General features: G+C 44.4%; 1 protein-coding gene across 1 annotated transcript; it reads right to left on the bottom strand.

Annotated features, from left to right (window-relative positions):
• Positions 1-7,943: 7,943 nt before the first annotated feature.
• LOC142571137 (uncharacterized) lies at positions 7,944-13,841 on the bottom strand. The gene is made up of 3 exons (XM_075679420.1): positions 13,496-13,841; positions 10,791-10,937; positions 7,944-8,393 (listed from the first exon to the last, which is right to left on the bottom strand). Exons 1-3 carry the CDS (start codon positions 13,523-13,525, stop codon positions 8,040-8,042), a joined length of 531 nt encoding a protein of 176 aa, XP_075535535.1. The 5' UTR covers positions 13,526-13,841; the 3' UTR covers positions 7,944-8,039.
• Between the last annotated feature and the right edge of the window lie 570 nt (positions 13,842-14,411).

The raw sequence follows: 14,411 nt of genomic DNA, 5'->3' as shown, positions 1-14,411 counted from the left end.
CACACTCTAACAAGTTAAATTATGTGCAGTTAAGCAACGTTCCTTCCTATGTGTTATCTTAGACTCTATCTTAAAATATTCTATACTGATTTAGCACAAACCAAAAAATGACCTATGGGCTAATAATCCTAAAAAAGCGCGACAATACTATAGCTGCCCTACGTTACTATCAATGTACTAAACATTCATTCAGAGTCATTTTACTTACTATGTATCATCCTGGTGTAATACGTGTGCATCTGGTTAATCCACTTAATCACCTTCAGTTCTTTCTATGCCAACGCCCTTGCACTCCTTCGGGATCATTAAATCGTTCTGTGAATGCTTATGGTTAAATCTTATGGCTATGACTTATGGTTCAATATGCCTAATTATCATGCCATTCAAGAATACAAACAACCTCATTCCAATTAATGCATAGGAAAGGAATACCTTTACCATTCCCATAACATGCTTTAAATAACAACTTTTACTACCTGAAGTATGCAGCAACATTGGAAAACAGCCCAATTTGCAGCTGAAATACTTTGGAATAACCTGCCTAATGATTGAAAACTATGCAGATGTTACGTTAAATTTAAGAAAAAAACTAATCCTGTTTCTAATAGAAGGTTGAGTTGATGGACCTTATGTTTTATGCTACTATTTTGTTGTATAGGAATTATGTTTAATAGCTGTGCTTACTAGTCATTGCTAATGTGTATTCACTGTTGCTCACTCACTTCATGCGCCTCAATACAGGTCGCCTTACAGCTATGAGCTATGGGATCTTCTTCCGTATATTTCACCTAGTATGTACCACCTTTGCAAATAATAAACATTATTTGATTTGTTTGGAAGACACTGCATTTCGCATGTGGCATTTTGCCAGGTCTGTTGTTTAGGTACCAACTGTTGTGCTTGTCAAGATGTCAATACGCAGACGACGCTTGTATTTGTATGATCAATCTGTAGGTCTGCCAGCGCACAGTTACTGCAACAACTGTTTTATTCCTGCCGAAATAAAATGGCCCATCGCTTCACCGCGCTGTACGATAGCTTTTTTGCTACAGCCAAAGCACGACAAACGTGCAGATATGAAGTTTTCCTGCATGAAATTTGCCACAACTCGATGCCAGTTTCCCTGTTTCTATTTTCACTTGACATTTTAGGTTGTCTCACACCAGTGGTTGCCACACTAATTCTCATGCAACAGTCATGCACTATTTTTGACTCATGGGCTGAAAAGTGGCTCTGTTTTATGATCTCCCCATGTATTTCAACTGCAAGGCCAACAACCGAAGGGTCAAGTTTCAAACCATGAAGATATGCACTGCTGTGGCGTTGTGCAGCAAGCCTGGTGTGTACAAGCCGAAAATAAGACCAATGAGCTCTTCAAGTGCCAACAAACTTAGTTCAGAGCTATCAGTAATCGTAAATCAAAGCAGCTACTTTGCCATAAAGTAAATAAAAAGGTTGGCGAATTTGGTAACCAATGTCTGAAAGCACACTGCAAATAAATTAACGCGGAGGTTCAATTACCTCTGCAACTACGTCGACACAGTTCCTTGAGCTATTGGATCGCATGCACTTACCCGCATCAAGACGTCGCCCCTTGAAAGGCCCATCCATTTGGCAAACTATGCCATTTGGGCACATCACAGCTTGATATTTTTGCACGTGGTGCCTCTTGTGCCCTGAATAGTGCTCTTGCTGGTAAACCGTTGGGTGACAAATCTGACGTGCCGTCCCATCGACGAAGGCCTAGCAATTATCAAATGGGCCACCCTTGGCATGGACAGCCTGAGAAAAAGAATAACAGCTGAAAATTGAGCACAGGGGGGGGGGGGGGATGAAAAGATATCTTTTTGCATAGAAGTTAAGGGTGGTAAAGTGAGCACATTTTGTCAAAGTGAGTTGCTCACTTGCGATGTTAACCTACCCCCCCCTTCCCTCTACCCCAATTTTTCTAATGTGAAACCACCACATTTTGACGTACATTTTCTCTGATGTTTTAAAAATGGAAGCAGACAAATTGAAACAGCTCAACTGACTTATTTTAGCAAGGTCCTCAAGAAAATTAAGCTTAAATTTTTTTTCTTTGTGCATAGCGTGCACATTGATGTGACCATTTGTTTTGCCCAACATGTCCAGTCGTAACAAATAAAAAGCAACGTGCATCGAACTTTGTGTGTAATGAGCCCCCTGCATCCCTTCACTTCCATGTGCTGCAACCATTCTGCCGAAGGCACTGCAAGTTTCTCGGTTGTGACTGGCTCCATGCAGCGAGTAACGCAAGAAAGCGAATCTCACTCCAGGATTTCGATGCAGACTGGGCTTGATTTAGATCGAGTGCGCGTGAGGCCGAGGTATCGGATGGCGCGTCCAACGTGCCGCGCTCGACAGAACATCTCATTTCTCGTAACGCTTAACATGTGCATGTACTTCATGCTGTTGAATGTTATGCAGAAAAGCAACTTTACTGACTTCACAATAGATATACTGTAATTATCATGAATCATTAGGCAATGCACAACCCGACATCTTAATGCACGTCTGTTAATGGAGTGTCCGGCGCCTTCGAATAAGGTTGCGTAAATGTGACTCATGTATCGGCTCTACATCGTGATTCATTGCTGAAGGAGTTTTACCAGGCCGACTCACCTCGGAGAATTTCTCGACGGCGAGCAAGTTTAGCCAATTGTGCGTGGTCATGTCAGCCAGCAGGTGGTCGAAGTAGTGCTCCATATGTGCTATCACTGAAGGCACGACGCTTGACAGCACAAAGCTGTACCTGTTAAACATGAGCTCCAGCTCGCACAAACGGTTGGGGTAGGCCAGGTGTCGAAGTGTCGTACAGAGCGCCTCGTTACCTGGAACCCGGATGCGCTGGGCAGTGACGACCTTTTCGAGAATCAGCAGAGCCGATGCAAGGTCTGCCAAGTCCATTTTTCGAAAGCGAAACAAGTGGTAAAACTCATCGCTGTCCATCGTCTCCACATCCAGCAAACCACGGTCGTATAAATTACTGCGTGGCGCGGGCTCGGGTTGTAGGAGGCAAATGTCGTCTATTTGTCTGTATGACACAGAGCGCAGTAGGAGATCGTCGCTATACAGGCCGCGATGTGACATATGCACGTAGTCAACTTGGCCAAAGAGAAAACCTCCAAAACAACGTAGACTTGCAACGCGGTCCTGCAGAAGCCTAACCACGTACAGTCAGCCGTCGCAGTGACCCAACTTCCAACCGGCTAACCACGGGCGCATGCACGCAACTATAAAACAAGATTTGGACTTCGCAGCAAAAATAAATGCTGCTTGTCAAAGGCTTATAGACGTTTTGCATATATGTATATATGTAAATACATACATATAAACTAACTATCTTGGCCTCGGCACGAAGCACCTTTAATTTGCATTAAACACGATCATCATAGTCATATTACCGTTCCGTGTCGAGCAACCTGCATAGCTAAAACGTTTTCGGTCGACGCGGTACGGTAAGACGCAACGGTAATATCGTACCGCATGCCGTACTTTCCGTAGCACTGCTAAAAAACCCTATTGATAAGCGTTTTCTTACGGGAAAGATTACATGCGGAAACAGTCATGTTCATCATGCTGGCCTACGCGTGAGCTACCGCTTTTCTGCTGAAATCGCATGACAACGACTCATCTGCCTCTTGACCTGTTCCAACTGGAACGAAGTTTTCACGAGTATAAAAGATTCGACGTTGTAAATAATTTCTGCTTACATGGTTTTCGGTTTACGAGCAGTATTAGGGAAAAAATGTAAGCAATCACAGCTTGACAAGGGTCGTTGCCACAACTTTGACTTAACTAAACATGACAGTGGAAAGTTGCTTAAACTAAGTCATGAAGGAAACTCTAGAATAGTTATGTAAGCAAAAGTTTCTTGTAACGCGCTGCTACTCCTGCGTGCGTGTTAAAAATTTTGTTGTGTTGAAGCAATGACGTCCCTGTTATCATGAAATTCATCATTGACTTCGATTTGTGCTCTGTTGCCACTTTGCACTAGTGCAGGCATTGTTTTCGTGACTGTTTTTACATTCTTCTTGCATGTGTTCACAACATGACAGTCTTATTGTGCCACAGGTATAAGTGAACACATTATTATTTTTGTTGGGATGAAGCCGTGACCCATAATAATGGCCACAAGCTAAACCGTGGCCATAGCTGCAGCACCACGGCGTGTAATCTGGATAGACATTTCATGTATTCATTAAGTGTACGTGATCCAAAAAATGGGAATTTGCTATCCTTCGTGGATATGTTTATGGAGATATTACTAAACGCAGCTTACTTAGTAGGCCAAATATTTATTCAACTTCGTTCCACTTACTGCATATTTTTGTTCCTAGACATTGTGCACACATTATCGGGTTCTGTATAAAACTGCAGCTCACACGTATTGACGTTTACCATTTTTTCTCGCATCACTGGCTTGGCTGCATGTAAATTATATTGTCACTTATTACTCAGTATATTTCTCGCTTAATTTTGGTTTTATTTGTTTTGAACTGTTTCCTATGATGTAGCATATATTTCCAATATTTTTCTTTCTGAAACTTATGCTACAGGCATGTGCAGTTTTTGTCCAATCTAAAAGAACTGGAAGTGTAGTGTGCCATTTATGTGTAACATGACTTATCATGCAGCATGAATACGATGGTTCAACATTGATAGTTACAATTATTTCTGTCTTGTTCTTATAATACCGGTCACTGGCAAATACACAATAGATGAGCTCGAATTGTGCTGTGTTGTAGTTACTTCAGTAGTGAGGTGTTTATTGGTATGCTTGCTGTGTTTTATCGCCCTTTGTTTATATTCTTTGCAAGCGACCCCCATTCATGCAGGTGGGCCCTACAGCAGTTGTGTGCCTATGTCTACTGCAGCAATGTCGAAGTGTGTTTGCAGGCAGTACAGGATGCCAACAAACATTCATCAGTGTTTTTGTGCATTTCTGAGAACCAGCCGCGTCCGCTAGGTGATACTTGTATTGTCGGTTTGAGTATGTCGGTCCGTTCATGTAACTTTTCAGGACAAAATTTACACAGTGAAGGAAGGAAGACCATACAACGTGACCTCGGCTAACAACTGACTGTTTAAGTTGATGGAATGATTTAAAAACAATATCCCTGGATGTGCACTTTTATTGTGCACTAATTGAGAAGGAAGGCGGAAGTTGTAATACAAAGGTATGGAATCACGATAAACCATATTTGCATTGAAAAAGTAAGTAGATTCGCAGCCTTATTTCTATCTCTTGTTATCTATAAAGGACGCCTTTCCTCATGCAGTGATAATGGGGACCGGCTCACACATCTTGTTACTTATGCGGTATGAGTGGCTGCTGATTCCTCCTGGCAATTTTAAACCATGACTGAAAATAGATAAACAATCTTAATCAGGCCTGAAGCCCCATTGGAGCAATGCATGGCCATGTCGGAAGAGCATACTGGTATGTTGAGTGAAATATAGTGATCTCATAACTACATATTTAGGCACCGGCCAGTCTGCCCTATGTACATTTGACCACATATGAAAGGAATTTAGTACACAGCCTCTGACGCACACTAGAGAAATTTAGCCGTATCTTTAATGAAGGAAACCTCACTTGCCTTCTTGCCTTTCTCAATTCAGTTGTTAATCGTTGTGGATACACTGCCTACTTTATCTTTGCTGAAAATATATGTGCTTAGTAGTCCACATGTTATTTGAAAAGGGCACCCCGGCCGTGGAGGCTGGCTTAGTTAAAGATACCCAAAACTGATCTTTGGTGCTCAAGGGGTAGTGTAGTCTGCTCTTTTGATCACGTGTAAATTTGGTCCAATGCAAACTGGCCGGTGCCTCAGCATGCGTCTAGGCGGGCACCGTAACTCACTCAAGGGTCAGTGTGTTCGTCCCACTTGACAATGCATTGACACGGCAAACTGTGCGTCGGATTTTGATCGTTTTTCTATTTTGTTCAACTATGGCGAGCGACTGCTGCAACAAAATCAGTGAGGAATACCGCATCTCAAAATGGGACGTGTGTCAACCAACGCCCATCATGCTTACATGACAAAAAATGCTCTTTGAGAACACGGAATAGCAGTCGCCATGCTTATTTATAGAATTGCTTATGCAAGTATTGTTCATCTAGCTATTATACATTTCCTTTTCAACTTGTGCCCTCCCTCTGAAAGAAGCTCTCTGGTGTAAACGATAAAAATACATGAGACATGTGGTGGTGTATTTCTTCGTTGGGATTTATGCCTTCATACCAGAGGCCAACACAGGCATGACATAGCAGGCTAGAAATATACGAGAACTACGCCGGCAAGTGACGCCAATATTCTATAGTGATCGACACTTGGATGTCTCGGCCATGCACTGGGTTGCCAGTACACGAGCACTCCTATGCTCATTTCCACGCTAAGTAATCAGGCACTGCTGTCATTTGCCGAGTAGAAATCGATACAGCCAAAGTAGTTCACAACATGTAAACACACCCCAGCTGATGCACGCTGCATGTTGGCAGGGCCAAGAGCAATTTCTGCGTACTTTAGTTACTGCTGCACCCAAAGACCTCACAGTGGTTCCCCAACAACATTGTGTGAACATAATTTTTTGCAGAACTAGCTATAACATCTCCAAATCATACTGCAGCAAGTGATACAGTGTGTCTTTGTGCGGTTGATTGCGACGTTTTGTTGTTTTTATGTCCTTTCTACCATGCATTGTACACATGCACTCACTTCAAAACTACGACCCTACACCTCAAGAACAGCCCCCACCCCCCTCAATGATTAGTTGCGAGATTGAATGAAAGGAAATTATCAAATCAGTAACCAGACGGATGCTATGTCTTTCTTTCATTTAACCTACTTGTGCGTTCAAAGTAGCATTAATATGCCCAATAATTTTTTCATCTTTCTTTCGTTCAGTAACGTCTAACCTGCAGTATATGTACAGAGCTAGGTGCATGTTGTAAAAAGTGCTGCAGCATCGCTTCGTATATATATATATATATATATATATATATATATATATATATATATATATATATATTTCTTATATTTATATATATATTCGCTTATATATATATATATATATATATATATATATATATATATGACGCTGCCAAGCACGCCGGGATGCACTTAAGCAAACACTGCAATCGCACCCTGACACGTTTCCGCGCGAATACGGCGAATTCGCTGCACATCTTTCGCACTAAAGAGGAGCCGCGGCACTTCGCCAGGATGCAGCAGAGTGCCCCGCGCAATTCACGGATGGCCACGCCTTTCGGCGGAAATGGCGTCACTTCGAGGAAAAGGCGGAGTACCATGCTCAGGCCCTTGAAGTCACCTTCGACTTATGGGACGAATCGGAATTAGTGAAAGAGAGTAATATAATGAAAGCTGTCCAACATTCGTTAGCTAAGGTTCGATCAAAAGCGTTATGTTGCATGTTGCTGAAGTCGTTGGCATCAATACTGATGGCCCTTCAAATCAGGGAGCCCGGACTTTGTCAAAACATATCTGCGCAACCTAAAAAGAAACTTGAGATACTTGCTGAAGAGCCTTATCGAGGTGCACTTGGGCACGTGAGAGGGGACTGGTAAGGAACCGTTGCCTACAAGAAGGGTACTGGTATTCCAAAGAGCGCACGCCTGCCGAAATCGCATAGAATCCATTGACACAATTATATATAAATAAAGACACAATCCCGAGAGACTGCGAATGTCTGACGCCATTTTTGGTTCTTGCAAATCGCAACGCTCTGCGAGCTTCCGCGAGCTTCCCAGAGTCCGCACAGATACCTTAATTCTCCCGAAAAGAAAACGAGGAGGATCAGTTGAAGATCGCTGAAGCAAACTTTTATTCGCAGTTAAGATTCGTTAACCTGCATGTATACAGTCGCAACTGTAGAGTTCATAAGAAACGACACGGCTTCTGACAACGGCTGGATAGCCTGTTCCTTCGACAAGGGAACATCGTCAGAAGCGGGGTCAAATAATCAACAAACACTTCCCTTCGTCACGCACTTGACTATCCAGACCAAGGACCGCCGTAACCGAAGCCAGAAGTGGAGGCGCTCGTGTACGGAGAGGAGAAGGGGGAGGATCCACCAATGATTCGGTACTGCAGGCCAGCGGGGAGAGGGTTCGCATTGTAGACCGCGTCGGCACTGGCTCCCGGGGCGGTTCCGGGCTCGTTGGTGTCAATCTTTGCGCGGAATCCGCCAGCATCAGCGATGTACTTCACCTGGCGGAAGATGCCGTTGGCGTCCGAGTAGCCGTACATGCCCGTCTTGGTGTTGGAGGCGTCGCCCTGTTCTTTGCGGTAGGACCTGGTGCCGTACTGGTCGACGTTGTTGTAGCCGAAGCTGTACGGTTGCGCTGGCTGCGTTCAGAGATTTGAGATGAGTGCGACATGACTATAGCTTAGCACAAATATAATGTGATGATCAATGTCATTTGTATCTAAGGTTTCATTTGTGCACCATTCTTCTTCACAAAATGCGGTTTCAAGCTCGAAGGCGTTGCTTGCTGCTAGGCATCTTTCTGAAAGAAACTTTCTATCGCGGCGCAGTGAACTTAATTTTAACCCAGCATGATTTATTATTTCTCGAGATATATTAACAACAATTGCTAAGTATCACAGGTAGAAAGTATACACACATTTTAAGCTGGCAGGTTGATTACGAATTTCCGAAGATATTCACAGGTATTCTAGATGCGAATGACGGGAAATTCAACGTCGGTTCCTGATGTTGAATGATGTTCACGACCTTCCTGCCTGTTTTTTTTTTATTTCTTGATTACGTGTGTTTCCCACAAAACATAGAATTCTTGTAATTGTATTTCCACATAGAAAATGATTAGCACCGGTGTTCCTATGAGAGCCGGTCTGAAGCATGGGCGGTATAACGTAAAACAATTCTAAACTTTTCTGTTCCAATTCTGCTATCGGCCCTCCACGATTGGTCAACTTTTTGCGACCGCGCCCACTTCACTTGTCTGTCACGTGACGTCACGAAAACCGCGATACCTCCCTACCTGATATGATGTGTACATACTGATTATGCATGATTTGAGAGAAAAAAGAAAAACAGTTATTTATGATTTGACCCTTTTTCGCCGTTAGCCCTTGGCTATTGGTAAATAGTTTTCGGGCTGCACCCACTTCACCTGCCTGTCACGCGACGTCAAAAAACCGCACAAACTCACCGCGTCAAAAGGACGTGTACGCGATAAAGATGCATTAATATGCCGAACAAAACTGAATTTTCTTCGGAATAGCCGCAGGCTGCCCCGTTCCGAAAGGAATAAAAGATGGCTGCCGCCGATCGCTGAGACCCTGGCTACTCACACCTACCGGAGAGCATGGGTGTATTTGCGTATAATAAAACTTCTTGCGTGGCCGTGTAACGTTTTCGAGCCCTTTCATCACGTTTACCACCGAATTCTGCCAACTCTTCTTTCCTGAGGGTCAGTTTTAGCGTCATTCTTAAGCTTCAGTTGCATACCGCCGTGATTTTCGACCAGCCACCACAAGCTAAGTAAGGGAAAGACGAGCAATCGAAGACGCCGGCACCACCCTCTTCATCCGGTTATCGATTTTCAGTGCACAGGCTCTGCCCCAGTGAATCCCTCTCCACTTGAGCGTTCTCCTCGCCTCTTGTCAGCCAATTAGACATGACAAGCCGCTCAGTGTAGGCAATATTATTCGTTTTTCAAGCAAACAAATGTTACCTCCTATGAACGAGGAGAGCGTTTGATTGGCCTGTTCAGACAACCCTGCGGGTGAAAGCACGGTGCTTGCGTCGGTGGTTACGCAAATTTGACGTCAGGAGACTGGAATAGAAACATATTGGAATAGTTTTACGTTATAGGGCCCCATGTCTGGTGGAAATGCAACTAACAACTTTTTCGCAAAACAGTAGCTGATTTTTATTAGCAAATTAAACCGTTATCAACGCCCTGCTTAGAAAACGGCACATACATAAGTTTTTCCCGTTCGAAACTTTGCAATTGCTGCAGCGGCAACTCTTCTCAGACCGTGAAACCGCATTGTGGTTTCATTAATTCCGTACACCAGGCAGAGTGTTCCCATGTCGATTGTACTGATAATCGCATGCTGCAGAGCTCGGGAGATAATTAATGACATTTATGCTACTTTTTAGGGAAGTCAACATGTAGATTATCTTGCGTTTCTTTTTTGGAAGTGACAACATTTCTCATTTTACGGGACTTAACAGAGCAATGCCACATGAGAATTCTCTGATCTTTATGCAACGGGTGCATGCAGAGGTTAATTCTCGTGACAATATTAGCTGTGCAACATCATCTGATGTGCTGTTTCGTTACACGCGATGCTGTTGACCCTTGGAATGTTTTTTTTAATCAGCACTGCTTGAAGAATCAGTATAACCTTCTAATGAAAAACCAAGCACACAATGTTAAACTGAAGGTCCAGCGAACAGTTTCACGTCCTCAAAAATAATTTATCCATAACGGTTGATTCAAGAAAGGTAATTGCAACTTCTTGCGCGAGGACTAGTATTTCGTCGCAGCAAGGGCACATGGTTTGCTGCAGAAAGGACGAATACATATCGCGATATAATTCAGCATTGGAAAGAGGCACCACACAAGCCACCTGCCTCATTTACCCAACACGTTGTATGTCACCTTTTGTTAGAAGCTACGGCTATACACCAACTCATTTTCTAGTGCGTGTGGCCTCACAGCGACGAAGAAACGACGCTATTGTATTTTATATACGTCTGGAGGAACTCACGTAATACTGTGCTTGCCGTGCGAATGTGGCGCCATAGGAAGTGCCAAAGGCGCCACCGAGTCCGCCGCCAAGTCCACCGCCAAATCCGCTGCCAAATCCAAACTGACCGCCGCCCAGAGTCATGGAAACCATGGAAACCACGAGTACCTGAAAAATCGCAGATCAGTTCCTATCATGTTACCATTAGGTATGCTGCACAACGTGGCGCAAACCATCCCTTTTAATTAGTTTAGCCAAGCGGATTGTTAACGCTAGCGAAAGCTGTATAAGTCATAGGAATGTAAATTAGTAGAAAGTGATAGAGAAGTAAATGCGCATAAATATCAGAATAATTCCACCGCCATTCGATATTGGTGGAACGATTGCGTCACTGTGTCAAGCCTATCCGTGGCCACAGTGGCTTCGTAATTTTGCACTTGCAGTTTACTCCTTTTGTGGCCTCTCTCCAACTGCCCTGACTTAACATACATTGATGTAAAACAACCACGTATCGCTTTTTTATCAAATGGCACGCGATGCGCAGACCACACTTAGCCTTGCCGCACCTGATCTTTGTCTACGCTTCACATGTCATCTTGTGTTTCAGCAATTTAAGGGTGCATCGATAGTCCCGCCTGCTATACAGGCATGCTAAGCAGGTTTAGGTTGTGGCGCCTTCTATATAGAAGGAAAAGAGCAAGCAATAATATGGGGCAGTATGCCTCGGAAATAGCGGGGTGGGCGAAACTTAACGTAGTTCCTGTCACTCATCTGGAAGATCATCTGCTCTCCCTTTTGTGAAGCGGGCAGCGGGCTAATAACGAAGACATCACGAAAAGAACACCTAGGGTCACTTACACCATGCTCTTAAGCCCACATATCTAAACGAAGTGCAAAACTCGTTTGGAAATGAATGACCCCAGCAGTAAAACACAGCGACAAAATTGGTCCTGAGCTGATGAGATTCACATTGGCGAGCGCTTCCATCTTCTCTACAGTTTGTCAAGGTTTCTCTTGCGTGCGTCAGCGTAGAACGCCAAGAGGAGCGTACACGCATGACAGGCTTATGTCGATTTTGTACGAAAGATTCTTAGTTTGGATCACGCAACTTTCACGCGAGAGATAGGAAACAGCCACCTCAGTTTAGCCCTAAAGGCGAAGTATTTCTTGCGATAGCAAATTATGAGACAGCTATCTGCAGTAACGTTAGTAGTGTTATTAGCTGTATAAGCTGTGAGAAAGATTCGCTTATGAACTAATTTAACGTGCACGGTGTCAAGCGCGTGCAAGCAAACACGAGCCGATGATCGCGAACACTGGCTTTCAGTATCCTGGCGTTCTCAAGAGAGGCAGCAGCGGTTAGCAAATTCCACTTCATGGAAGCTTTTCGCTCCAAAGCGAATCGGACTCGCAAGAACACGGCGCTTGCCAAGCTGTCAGATAGCCTTCAAACCAACCACAGACTACCTGCAAGATGCGACGCGTGCGGTCGCGCTGTGCGCAGCGGCCGCCAGAGTAGAAGTGAAGACGCGCGCAACTCTGTCGCCCTTACCGCCTCCACGACTAACGCGTGCACGTCTCCCTGCTCCCACCTTGCGGGCGAGGCAAGTCGTCACGCACCCTCCCCGCCTTCCTGCCGTCCGGGCTCGAGAAGGGGATGCCCCAGGAAGCAACCGTCCTTCTCGCCTCACCACGCATGGCCGCGGTGTCACCGCATTTGGACTTCTACGAACAGTCACTGCAACGTCCACTACGACGGCGTATATCCGCCTGGTGTGTCCACTAATTTGCTATCACAGAGGAAGCTTTTATTGCATATGGGTTTACTGGTAGAAGATGCTGCTCCTTTGCTATACGCTGTAGCAAAACTACCCAACATGTGCTTCAAAAGTATGTATGTGGTATGGTTGCATTTATGGTGGTGGATATCCCACACCACCGTATCTGCACCACGGGGCGTATGCACACACTTCTTGCCAAATATGTTCTTGTCATGTGTCCTTGTAGAGCAAGGAAAATTATTTTCTGCGTTTAGTGTACAGATTCCCCCTTGCCAATGTTTACAGAAGATTAGAGATGCGCTATGCATCAGTTTGTTGCCACGTATAGCATGGGCCATTGCTTCTAGATCTAATCCTCTATTCAATTTTAGTAAAAAAGGACTGGTCACTTATACTCGCACTTCCGGCTACGCAATTGGCTTTTTATGTATATTTTTATGAATACTAGCACCGTCCGCTTGGAGAACGCTAGTAATTGGTAAAATACCCTTGCCTTATATCGGGGCATTACTTCTGCCTCTTCTGGCTGACCGTAGCAAAAATATTCGCTTAGAAAAGGAAGTGCGAGAAGTGCTGACCTGCGATTAGTTCCTGATTGCAATGTTAAAATATTGTCTAAATTCCGTGATCTCTACCAGACGACGCAAACGCGCGCTGCTGCCCACCGATTGCACGCTCTCTGAAAGTACTTAATACAATATAATCAGGGAAAAGCCGCATCTTGCACGCTATCAGAGCAACCAGCAGGCAGCCTAGGTTAAATATTGTTCCACATTGAAGCTACGACCTCCAGTGTGGAAATGTGAACATGTACACATGAATTGGTAGGTGCACGGCTCCGCACACTCGGGGTGCTCTCTCAATGAGCAAATAAAAAAATGTATACTTTTGCGCACCTGCCTTGACCATAGGCGCACCAAGTAAATTCGATCATAATGCACTTACCTGCGCGAGGAGAGCTGAAGTCGAATGCATTATGACTGGTAGTGCGAGGGAACCTTTCGGACACTGAAAGGTGCGCGCAGAGATCTGCAGACTCTTGTCTCCAAGACGAGCTACTGCAACTTTTTCCTGCTCAAAGCTTGCCCGGCAGTGTGGAAGTACTGACAGTTGTAAGTGAGGTGCTGTGGCACGGTCGAGCGTTTTATACTGCAATTTCTCTGCCGCAAGGTGGCAAGCGCTTGCGTGTGGCCTCCTTGACTCTGGAACCTCATGTTTCCTGTTGTTGTTGCTGCTGACTTTACGGCCGCAGCGGCTTTCGCCACTCCGTTACATCTAGCTTCGTTCTGTCTCGAAGCTGAAAAGAAATACGCAACAATTACCTCGCGCAGCAAAAAAAAAGAAATAGAGAAAATAATATAAACCAAGCCAACTGCATTTCCAGTGTTCTGCATTCGACGACGCAATGAATCCGTTATTATGGGAGCACGATAAATGAATGTGTGCTAGCTGTTTGACGAGCGAACAAGACTAAATAGAGAATGGGCAGAAGGATATGAAGACAGCAAGGGCGAAATTCACTATGTTAACTTACGAAGAAATTTTGACGCTAGAAAAATCTGACGCAAAAGAAACCTGTTCACAAAGCTTCAAATTTTTGTATGATCCGTAAGCTCGCCTTACCCGTCATTGCAAACACGAGTACTGTAGCCGAATAAAGGCACGTATATAACGGTGGCGCAGGTGCAAGCTTCAGTACTTTCGCCAATAGTAAGCGTTAGTTGATTCATAAACACAAAACAGCCGCCGCAGCTTCTGATATAAAAGGGCGTTTCTACGATAGCGGCGTACCAGTCTTACGAACACAATTATGTTCATCTGCGCCGCTCCAGCTGACAGCGTAAGAGCTGGAACGCACTGT

The sequence above is a fragment of the Dermacentor variabilis genome, chromosome 2, assembly GCF_050947875.1.
Source record: "Dermacentor variabilis isolate Ectoservices chromosome 2, ASM5094787v1, whole genome shotgun sequence".
Lineage (NCBI taxonomy): Eukaryota > Metazoa > Arthropoda > Arachnida > Ixodida > Ixodidae > Dermacentor > Dermacentor variabilis.
Note: the sequence above shows the minus strand (reverse complement) of the source record. Positions and strands in the feature narration are given on the sequence as shown.

Excerpts from the sequence above, each read along its gene's own strand:
- LOC142571137 (XM_075679420.1), bottom strand. The coding sequence starts at position 13,525 with ATGCATTCGACTTCAGCTCTCCTCGCGCAG. Across the intron at positions 10,938-13,495 it reads CTTCAGCTCTCCTCGCGCAG|GTACTCGTGGTTTCCATGGT; the intron begins GTAAGTGCATTA and ends GCGATTTTTCAG. Across the intron at positions 8,394-10,790 it reads CACGGCAAGCACAGTATTAC|CCAGCGCAACCGTACAGCTT; the intron begins GTGAGTTCCTCC and ends CTCTGAACGCAG.